We start from the raw sequence: 12291 nt of genomic DNA, 5'->3' as shown, positions 1-12291 counted from the left end.
AACTCTTGTGATGCATGTACGTACACTGCTGGGCATTGTTAGTGGACAAAAATCGAATATGATAAAACAAAACAGTGAGAGTGTGAATCTTTTTTTAAACAAGATATTAGCCTACTTTTTAGAAGTCTACAGTGCTAAAAGTGCCCAAAGTTGAAGAAACACACCATAACAGGTTCGGAACGACATGAGGGTGAGTAAATGATGACATTATTTTTATTTAGGGGTGAACTATCTGTTAAATGACTGCTTAGAGAGGGGGATTTGCCTGTGTTGCTGTGAGAGGGGTCAGTCTGGGACCAGATCGATCATGGAAGCAACACACAACCCAAACGCATAAAACGGATGCATCACTGAGCTAATGCATTTGGAAAACAGAGAGGGATTCATGGCCAGAGTATTGTGGCAGCTAAACAATTCTGATATCATAACATCTGGGCAAAAATGTGATGTAACCCAGGAGTCATTATAGGCTTTGGAGAACACAGACTCCCATCACATGAATATGTGGTTGTGCCAAAAATATGATCATACAGAGTATGAGATTATGTGATTTCACACATCAGAGAGAGAGAGAGAACATCACACTTTAGAGAGAGGTTACATGATGGCTACAAGTGATGTGGCTCTATATGTATGTTTTATTGAATACTAATGTAGTAGAATTAATAAAACCCTGCTCTCCCATAAACTTTGACCATATTGATCATAAACCTATCATCTCACTGACAATCTCTCTTCCAGGACTTATAAGATAAAGATGTGCAGGATTCAAATCAGTGTCAAGAGGCACTGCAGATGTTCCACATGACTGCGGTGAAGCATATGGTTCTATTTTACGAGAATTAATCGTCACGAACAAATGCTATAGAACATTTCTGATCGCTAATATTCAAATTGGTGTCACACTGCAGGAAACTAATGGAGACTAACTTTAATACATTCATCACTGAATCCCTTGTGTGCTTATAATTTAAAAATGAGAAACTATGAATCAGTTATTTCAGTCAGACAAGCTACATAAACAACACCTTAAGTTTTTCAAATTTTAGGACTCAATATGAAAAGTCAGACTCGGTAGGGCTGAAACTGAGCTAAACATACATTTTCTAAGTGCTTCACAGTCAAAACTGTGCCAGTCTCGTATATACATATAGTGTTACTGCTAGACATGACTTAAGTGTCTCCTGAACTCATGGTAAATAGGTGGGTTACTAGCTTGTAAATATGTGGATAATCCAGATATTAACTTTTTTTTCCCTTGGTGAAAAAATCAGCAAGGTCATGCTAGTTACAGTAGTGCTGGTCTAGCTGCTGTAGAAAACCATCATAGACATCAGCATACAATCATCCCCCACCAAAACACATGGTGGTGACCAAATATGCTGGTCTTTTTTATTGTATTTTTTATAGTAAGTATTTTTGTCTTGTTTAAAAAGAAAAAAACCTAAACATTCTTAAAACAAGATAGCATGACACGAACTAGGTCTTTTAATTATATTACTCCGGTTTTAGCTTCTTTACACTGGCTACCAATTTATTTTAGGTTTGATTTTAAGATTTTATTAATTACATATAAAGCATTATGCAAAATTAAAGGTGACAAAGCATTTGTAGAGAAGGCACCACGATTATGGGACAGCCTGCCCTGGTATGTTCGATCTGTTGAATCTGTCTGTTTTTAAGTCTCATTTAAAAACTCATTTGTATAAACTTGCTTTTTTTTCAATGTGAATGTTGTGTTTTAATGTGTTTTGCTTTTATTACTATGTGAATATGTTGTGTTTTAATGTGTGTGTTTTTGATTTTATGTTTTGGGAAGCACTTTGTGATTAATTGCTAAAAGGTGCTATATAAATAAAATAATAATGATTATTATTATAAATTTACTTGAGAAGCAAAATTGCATAGGCTATTGTTGCATGATCTCACACTGACGATGACGTGACCAGTCGCCTACAGTGTTCTGAGTTCAGCCTATTCAACATGGCTGTAATCCAATACTCACGGGCAGTCCCTGATCACCAATTGGTCCTGGTGGTCCACTTGATCCTGGGGCCCCAGGAGCCCCAGGGCTTCCCTACAATGAGATATTGAAAGGACAAAAAGGTCATAGTCAGGTCTCAAATAAGAGTGTTTAAAAAGGCTACTATTATCATGTTACATACCATGGGTCCTGGAGGACCTACTCGTCCCTGGGGTCCATCTTTACCAGGCAACCCCTAAAAAAAGAAAAAGAAAAAAAATCATATTATTACACCAGTGGCAATTGTTTTAAGACTACACGGGAAGCACGGCTTCTACTAAAATTTCATAAGAAATGTGGCAATGACAAGTTTAATTTATACCATGAATAAACAATCTTTATAAATTGCACATTACTCTTTGTGCATTTAAATATTTTAGCAAATAAAAGAGTAAAATATCACACAACTCTATCCAACTCTTTCTACATGAATATATTCATAGAAGCTCATAGAGTGCCACTGAAGTTGCGACTGCAATGGGAGATACCTGTACCGTTCAAATCAATGGCCCAAAAATGTATTTTCATTGGACTAGAGCAGGGGTACTCAATAGGCAGACTCCAGTCCGGATCCGGACCGAAGGACAATTCAATCCGGACCAAGATCTAAATCTTTGTGCTTGTTATCTGACACCTGGCTAAGTGATTGTGTATGCATACGTGTATATGAGCGCGGAGCGGGAATAGCGTGTTCACCACTACGTGTTTATTCCTGCTCTCTGCGTGTTTCCTCTCTCCCTGCCATAGACACGAGGCGCCGTGTAAAGCCTGATTTACTGTGCGTAGTTGCAGTCGCGGCGGAGACCCCACTACAGATACTGGCATCTTTCACTTAAAAACACTGTAGAAAACAAGAAGCAAAGCGAAATTATCTTCATCTGTCTGATGTGTGATTCAGACGGTTCAGCTAAGCCAGGTTTTTGTCAGGACGTTTTTTTCTTTAGCTTTATTAATCAACATGTTAGGAGCCTTTTTATACAATAAACAGATTTTTGTTCTAATTTTGTGAAAATTAATTAGATGTCATCATTGCATGGGTGGCAAGGAAAGCCTTTTTATACTTAAATTAAGCAAACAGTATTTTAATGCTTCACTGTTGTTATGTAAACTGTTTGTAGATTCTCACTTAAGGAAAATATAAAAATGGTCTATTCAGACTTTTACATTTTTAAATATTTTCTCTCAGAGGACACCCCTGAACAACCATACAGTATTTTTTAATCTGTCAAAAGGCTTCCTATGTCCCATACACATACTTTATTCTAAATGTAAAAATATTTAAACACAAAAACTGGACTGCTGTCATTCAGCTTCAAAACGAACTACTGATCTTATCTTTTAATATTCATATCCAAGTGCCCTCGACTGATGAAGTCTTGATGACATATTTTAATCTTTTGGTAGAAGATCCCTCAGACCCCACTACTTTGGCTGTCTCTGGGACCTCAATGTCCTCATCCCCGCCCAGTTTTGAGACTATTTTGACTGTTTAGGATTTATTTTTTTATTTCTTTACAAAGTACTATTGCTGCCAACATGGCAAGTTATAAAAACTATTCAAAAATACATATTGTGTAATTTCACAGCCATATGACTACTGACACCATATAAGCTACGTATTATTATCCGGACCTGTGCCGGGAAGGAAATGTAGAGGACCTCTTGGAACTTTAATTGAGTACCCCTGCAGACTAGAGGATCTAAACATGTCATTTTGGGTCCCACCCAGATGCTACACTTCCCTGAGAGTCTATGGGAGCTTCATGAGCACTATTTGCATTGGATCTTCATTTGATTGCCTACTGGACACTGGGCTTTCAATTAGTGTACAGAACTGTGCTAATAGTTTTCAGTTATCAATTAACATCACACAAAGTCAAGTAAACATAAAAAAAAGCTAAATCAATATTTGGTGTGACCGCCTCTACTTTCAAAACAGCACCAATTCTCCTAGGTACACCTATACACAGTTTTTCTTGGTTGTTGGCAGATTGGATGTTCCAAGCTTCTTGGAGAATTCGCCACAGTTCTTCAATCTTTTTAGGCTGTCTAAATTGCTTCTGTCTCTTCATGTAATCCCAGACTGACTCGATGTTCAGTAGAGGGCTCTGTGGGGGATATGCTATCTGTTGCAGGGCTCCCTGTTCTTCTATTCTATTTGCAAAAGGAATGTTTGGAAGTATACAATGTATATTTCCTATTGACACACTAAAGATGAAGATCTAAATAACCATCTTAAGACATATTATGTGCCTAATGTGCCCAAGACTTTTGCACAGTGCTGTATTTTTATCCCACCTGGAAGCCTGGCTTCTCTATATGATGAATGGTAGAGCTTTTAAATGGGTGGGACTTCGCAAAAAATGGCCAATAATTTAAACAGTAATGTACATGATTGACAGTGTATTAAATAAAAGCACCACTGTTGAGTGCAGTGTAACACATTTATTTCAGCTTTCATATTTGGACATTTAGCCTATTTTGATCCAAAAACAGGGCCTCTTTCAGTTTTGAGCTTAATTATTGTCGCTAAGCAAATTCATTGTTTGAGTAGGTTTGGGAGCAACATTGCAAACACCAAAAACAATAGTCTGTGCTTTTCCATGTACTTTTAAAAAGCCCCAGACACCACTGTCACACACCTTTGTTCAAAAAACATTTGATATTCTGATGCCAAGAATCAATATTTTTTAGTTATTTTTCATATTATTATTATTTTATTTTATTTTTTTAGGAACAAAGACATTGAGCATCATTCAGTGCAAATGTGTGAGAACACTAGCATTACGTCAACAAACACTCAGTTCTTTCTATAAAATGCAAACTCAAAGCTACAAATATGAGTCTATAACTTGTTTCATTTGTAAGGATCTTCGTACATATCCTCCGTACAGATAGACCACATGGATCTTTGTTTAATGATAAACATGCAGGAACCAAGGTCCTCTATTCCCTCACAAAAATGTTTTACTGAAACTGATGTGCTTATGCTCTTTGCTACTTCTATGGCTCAACGATGAAGCAAAGCAGTAAGTTTAGCACTTGTTGTGCAAAGCACCAAAGTAAATACTGTATTTGCAATGTACCGCAGTTTTGAACCACAATACACAAGAAGAAAAACAAAAAACAATATTGCAACCCAGTTCAATAACATCAAGATACAGCACCACATTTTCCCACATAGACCGTTAAACTGTAAAACAATTTTCAACTATCTTTCACAAGTTAACAGAATAAATAAGGAAAGTGTGTGCTGAAATGAAGATAGCAAACTGTAGTTGTTCCTCAGCTGTTGAATGTGTGTTTGGGTTTGGCTGCAGTATGTGTACAACTCTGGCCGACCTCACTGCACTGGCAACATGAACCTCCTTTTGGAACAGGTCAATAGCCTTAAATCCAAATGCAAAAGGCCAGATCCACACACACTTACAGTCCCTTTGGTCCTCATGGAAGAAAAGTAACAACAGAACAGGTGGAAATGTGTTTCAACTTCAACAGGTGGAAATGTGTTTCAACTTTCAACATCAAATGTACCTTGGTAGGGGATAGAGCCTCAAAAGCAACTTAAAGTCATATCCGACAAATTATATAATACAGCTCTGGCTGCTTCCATTTAGCCTAAGTGTTCTTCCATTGAACATGCCTCATTGGCCTAAATTTCAGGCTTTCTTGGGAGAGAGGCCAGACTAGGTGATTCTAAATGCTTCATACCATTGTACCAGTGTCTCCTGAAAGTCTGTTTTTGTTGGTGAAATTCTCAGAAGTATTGAATAATTTCTTCAGCACCTCATTATGTGCTATGTACAGATAAGACAACTCTTTTAACCTTGGAACTGTAGTAATCTTCCGTTATATTTTTTTACCAATGTTCTTTTTCGAGATTATCATAAGTTAAAAGCCAACATTTGCTTTCTTTGTTAGGCTGTCATAGTGAGTTACTTTATATTGAACAGCAACAGATTTATAGTTCACCCTGCAGTGAAGCTGCAGTGAAGTCTGATCACCATCATTTGTGCCCCTTGTTTTTCTTTTCTGATCCAGACTGACAGATTTACTCAAATATTCTCATTCAGACAGCTCATTATTAAACAGAGACAGAGAACTGCTCTCTCTCCCTAAGACATTAACATTTAATTATAATACATGGCTTTGGGAACAGCAATCAAATAACCATCTCATGCATATTTTTCATTGCAGTTCACAGAATGAGTATTGCAGGTTTTTTTCTGTCTGTCTTCAATGGCGTTTTATCTGTATAGGCTACATGTAGAGGAGACCGGGGCTAGTTGTCACATGAGAAGTTGTCATAAGGGCTATATAAAAAAACAAAAAAAACAAAAACAAATATATATATATATATATATATATATATATATATATATATATATATATATATATATATAAGGTTTTCAGGCAAAAGTCCAATTACACAAATGTGTGTTTGTTGTCTTTTATATAGGCATTTGGGTAAATCTTAGGACAAGGGTATTTCTCATGTCCGGTTGGGGCAAGATGTCACATGTTCTAATGTTAACGATTTTACCTCCTGAGACCTGAGCGTGACTGCTGTGTTTTCTTTTTTTGTTTTTTTTTTAAATGTATGGCAACATATGTGGACAGTGGGACTAAGTTTTGAAAATGTAAATAATACCAAAATATAGAAAGTCAGATTTTTTATTTTTTTTATTTGTCTATTATGTTTCCAGGAGTGTTGGTCATTTATTTTATTTTTTTTAGACATTATAGACATTACATAAGAAATTAGCATAATTAATTCTGATTCAAAGTAATGGCCAGCATCATCCAATTACTGCCAACCATGTTACAATAAAATAATACATTATACATTTTAATCTACTGTATGTACTGATTACCATTGTCCCATGTCTTCCAAACATGTTGAGTGGTCCAAACATCATCTGCAGCCTGAAACTGAACTTTTGATTGAATGCATTCTGTTGCATAGGGAGCTGCAGGATGCTCCATTGCTCCCTATTTAGTGAATGAATTAACCTCCAGTATGCTGTCTGTCTGCACTGGTCTCAGAACAGTTCAAAATGCATCTTATTTGCATCCTAACTCCATATAAAGCCTCTGAAAGCAAAATGTGTCATCTTTTGGATGAACCCATTGATTTTCAATGTGATAATGCACAGTAAATATAGGATTCCTAAGGGAAAAATGTGCTAAAGTAAACAATAGTGTACATTATGTTTAGCAGCGTGGTGTTTCACAATAAACTGCTCATTTTAAAAATGGCATATTGGATGAAACAAGAGACTCTAATCTTTTTAATTAAACAGGTTTCAATGTAAAAATGTAATTAGGTTTCTAACAGGAAGTAGTTTTGTTGGCGTTTCTCCCAAGGACAAACTCTGCTGTAGTCTGCACTTTGTTTGCTTTGTCACATAACTCTGTGTGTCGAAAGTTTAACCCTTTACTCACAGCACAGAGTCTCTGGAACTGAGATCAGTCGGTTTAAATAAATGTAAATTATGCGTTGAGCATAGCAAAGCCAAAATACAACATCCACGCATGTGAGCATGGGGTCGCACGAGGTTAAACAAATTATTAATTACAATATTTGTTCCCCAAAACAATGGTTTGATATTTTTGCATGTTATGTTTCATGGTTGTTGTGATTCATAATTGAAATTCACAAACAGTTAACCCCATAAATTGTGACAACATGCACTGCTATTTGGGGCAACTTGTCGCAAAAGGTCAATGTGTGTTCAATGAACTGTATCTTTTTTCCTGGGCAATAAAAGTGGAGATATTCAATAGCTTTTTTGTATTGAAGAATTCAAGGTTTTTGCCTACACAGAAATTTACTTTCAGAAATTGACCTAGCCTGAGCAATATTCCGTGGAGTAAGAAGTATGACAACTAGCCTTGGTTTCCTCAATGTTTTTCTATTCAAGGAATCTAGTATAAGTCTTATTAGTCTTACAGGGTGTGCAAACCCATACTAATATCACCTCAAAAACCTAGCAATCACACATTGTGTTTCTTAAATGTCAAATGAAGCTTTGTTCACAATTTACTTAATTTAGTTTGGAGACAAAGCCCAAAATCAATAAAGAAAATAAACACATTGAGCAGTTAGTATGACAGTCTAGAGGCACAGATCTGATTAGTTCAGTTTGTGCTGTTATTGACTAGCAGTCCTGTAGATTGAGTCAGGGCCTCTTTCAGTGTAATCAGACTGTTTCAGAGACAGAAGAACATATAAACTTTGTCTGATGTGCTGCCAATGTGGAATGACTGAATGAAGATTTAATCATTCTCACTCAGCAGGATTCTACAAACTCCTTTACCATGCTACCATTGTCATTTAAGACCTCTAAGCTGGCAAACTGCTGACATTTTGTAATAGATTTTTTTTTTGTTGGTCAATTCATAATTTAGTTTTTCATGACCATTAGTATTAAGCAGATTTTTTGTTTTGTTTTGTTTTTTGTAATCCTCTGTTCCTTCTATGTATATGCCCTCTTCGCATGTGAAATGAGCATGCAATCCTTCTGAAGGATATGCAGAGCAACAGATACTACACAGCCAGGAACAACACAAGTTTTCTCAAGCTTTTCTACATTTTGCTGTTGTCGTTAGATTTTCTGGAGTTTAAGAATTGTAGTATTTATCTGTGAAAATGTGGCCGATCATGTGTTCATTTTGTGGTAGATCATGTGATCATATGTTTCTAAAATCAGAAATGGACGGATTTCAGAATGAGCCGTTTCAATAAAACTCAATATGGATGGCGGGAAGTTTTCAGCCTGTTATCATAGTTCATCGAACATTTTTTTCATCTCCAAAGATCAAGTTAAAATGAATTCTTAGTGATATGCCCTCTTTATTAATATCACAAATAAACATTTGTAACCTATGTGTAGCTTATGTGATAGTGAGTCAATTTTTCATATCAATAAAAAAACCAAAATGATCTAAAATGAGTTACAAAAGATGCTTACTCTCTGTCCTGGAGGTCCATCTCTGCCAGGCCCTCCACTGGCACCTGGTACACCCTGAAAGTAATTAAACAAAACAACTTAATGGCAGAAATAGTTCTTTACAAAATGTGTGGCCTCTACTGAGTAATAAATGTTAGGCCCTGTTGCTTCATGTGGCCATCGGGATACATAAAACATCTTCAATTCTCACCAGCAACATTTTTGACATTATCTTGGTACTCTGTGTCAAAGCTGAGAAGGTAATCGAAAGTGAGGACAGTTTGTGTGGTCTGAGTCATTGTAAACTGAAAAGCAGAACTGCAGATCTGACATGATAGCTTGTTGCTAAACTTTGTCACAATAAAAGAACATAAAAAGGGGATACCTGCTGAAAAACCAGCTAAGATGGTTTGCTTGCTTAGCTGGTTTAAGCTGATGTAGCTGGACTATCAATCTGGCCAAGATGGTCTTCAGCTAATCTAGCTGATCTGCTAGCCTGATCTGGCCAAGCTGGTCCTAGATCAGTGTTTCCCAACCTTTTTTGACGTAAGTACACCAAAAACACCATCAGTAAAGCTCATGTACACCTTTATCGAAACAAAACGAAATAATTTAACATAATCATTAAAACTGGTTATTACTGATCAATCAGAATTGGTTTGATCTATAGACATCCCTTTATCAATGCCCATTAGGGCCCATTTTTCCAGATTGGATTCCATAAATTTGTGTATATATTTCAGTTATAATGTCCATTTTGCTTACAATTCCATGTCTTCCATCAAAAAATATGATGTCTTGAAATTGCATATATTATACTGCATACATATGTTTTATTATTTACATATTTATATTTTGTTATGTTTACCATAGCAAAATCCAATTCTTTTTGCATAACCCCCTGGAACCTGCTTAAGTACCCCCTGGGGTATGTGTACCCTCCGTTTAGAAATCACTGGTCTAGATGATCTCCAAGTCTGATCAAGCTGGTCTTCAGCTAGTCAAGATCTCCTAGCCTGGTCAAGCTGGTCTTTAGCTGGTTTAGCAGGTCAGCCAGCTGGTCTCCTAGCCTGACCAGCTGACAAGTGCCCAAATACCCTTTGAAACCAGCAAACTAGCCTGACCAGGTTTGGAGACCAGCTAAGACCAGCAAACCATCTTAGGCTGGTTAAAGCTTTTTTATTTATTTATTTTTGCAGGGTACTGTGGCATAGTGGTTGAAGATTGGGGCTGTTAATCAAAAGACTGCAGGTTTGAGCTGATGTCCACCAATGTCACATGATAAGTGAGTTGCTTAAAGATAAAAGCGTCTGCTAAAGGATTACTTACTTGAAAGAATGGAAGGGAGAGAGCCTTCCTCTTCATTATGACACAGTATTTTAGTATTATAGCTTCAGCTACAATATCACAAAATGCGACAGAAGCGGCAACAGGAGAAATCTGTGTTCACTTGAAGGAATTTAACTTGACATTATCCATATATCAGCACCACACACACTATCGTATAAGCTAAATTGTGCTTTGCTTTATCACAAGTGGACTCGTAATTTTTATTTTGAAACTGTGTGTGAGGGCACCCCTAACAGTATTATATACGATATTCTCACCGCCAGTGGCAGTTACAGACAGAGGAGGAGATGCGGTGAATGATATGGAGAACTGCCAAACGGCAGCAAATGAATGTAATTCACAGGCTGACAGGATAGATTAGCACTATGTGAGAAGCTTGGGCCTCTCTGCTGCAGTACGGCAATTCACCCTGCACAACGAAGACCGCATCCTCCTTATTGCCGACATAAGCTCTATCCCTGGTAGTAAATGGCCGTAAGGATGCAGACTTCTAGAAACATAATCCCCCCTCGTATTTTTAAGCCAAATGGATTTTAAATTTAGAAAAGTATTTGTATCTTTTATTGATAATAAAATTGTACAGTTATTGTAAGAAAATGGTGTTTGTCTAAAATGCTGTGGCAAAAATTCACTTTCAAACAGGCTCAGTCCAGTAGAGTCACACCTTCCATAGATTATTGTTTTAATTTGAAAATTCAATCACCATCTATCTACCCTCAAGTCACTTGAAACCCTTATGACTTTTTTCCCATGGAAAACAAAAGGAGTTACAAAAGTGTGTACTTTTTCTGCGCCCCTAATGTCACCAAGTGGATTTGCAAAAAATAATAATTGTTTTCAAACCAGGGACTAACAGTGATACGTTTTTCATTTTGGTTTGTTCTGAGCAAAAACTGTATTTTATCATTCCGGTTTAGAAGTTCCGCAGCCTCCTTTACAAAGGGTTACCGGTTAGAACAAAATAAAAGAACGGTTAATAACGTTCTTTTAAAAATGACAGTACTCTGCGCAAAGGGGTGGGTGAAATACCAATTGCAGTGTTGCCAGACCTCACAAGAGAAACAAGCAACATAGTCTGGAAAACCAAGCCTAAAATAAGTCAATTGCTTCACAAAAATAAGCAAAAATAAGCAATACATTTATTTCCGGTGTGGTGGATTTATCGGCATAGAAATCATAACAAGCAGCTCATTAACAGTTAAGTATAGTTTTATTTACAGATGCAGATCATCGAGTCAAAACCCGGCAGCATCAAATCTGTATTAATGCATCATATCTAACAATAATTAGCAATAAATAACTTTGAAACAACCGAGAAATTTAACTTTTACCTCTAATAATGTTTTTCTTGTACCTGGATTAACCATGCATGTATATGTAGTATGTGTATATAGTTCTACAGGTCTTCATTCAGAGAATGAAACATCCACAACGGGCAATTAGGCAAAGAAATGTGTGATGCAGCAGTTTCCTTCAGGATCAAAGCACATGTTTCATTTTTTTCAGGCAACATGAAGTGGTGTAATTCCAAATAATGATTGTAATAAACCCTTTGGCCTTTAGTTTCATGAAAAAATTATTGGAACAAAATTAACCGGTTATAACCGGTTACTAGCATTTAAAAATGACGTTTCACTCAGGAACAATTGAAAATCACTTTGTTCCGGTATTCAGTTACGTTCTGCTAAAAATTTAGTTTGTTTTCAGTTTTCGTTTTCGTTCCTTGAACCATTTTTAGTCCCTGTTTCAAACAGCTTTCCTGAATAGTCCCTCCCTCATTCATTCATTAAACAAACATATACCGCCCCTAACTCACACCATTGGTTGTGTCAATGTTGCTGTTTCAGATAGTAAGAACACTCAAACAGTAATGCTTTGATGGTGCCACAGAGCCACACGTTTAACTCTCTTTAAGGAAATCTTACTTGTAGTTGTCTTCTTAATTTTAGGTTTAGGGTTAGGGTC

At 36.6% G+C, this 12291-nt stretch overlaps 1 protein-coding gene across 1 annotated transcript in view; it reads right to left on the bottom strand.

The window, feature by feature from the left end:
- Positions 1-12291, bottom strand: part of LOC127453571 (collagen alpha-1(XIV) chain-like) — a 191407-nt gene that overhangs the window by 31502 nt on the left and 147614 nt on the right. The window contains exons 41-43 of the mRNA XM_051720027.1: positions 8998-9051; positions 2166-2219; positions 2006-2077 (exon numbers count right to left, since the gene is read on the bottom strand). Coding sequence (XP_051575987.1) covers positions 2006-2077; positions 2166-2219; positions 8998-9051 — 180 coding nt within the window. The remainder of the gene's footprint in view (positions 1-2005; positions 2078-2165; positions 2220-8997; positions 9052-12291) is intronic.

The sequence above is a fragment of the Myxocyprinus asiaticus genome, chromosome 16 (genome assembly GCF_019703515.2).
Source record: "Myxocyprinus asiaticus isolate MX2 ecotype Aquarium Trade chromosome 16, UBuf_Myxa_2, whole genome shotgun sequence".
Taxonomy (NCBI): Eukaryota; Metazoa; Chordata; class Actinopteri; order Cypriniformes; family Catostomidae; genus Myxocyprinus; species Myxocyprinus asiaticus.
The sequence above is the reverse complement of the archived record's forward strand: the minus strand, read 5'-3'. Positions and strand labels throughout refer to the sequence as shown.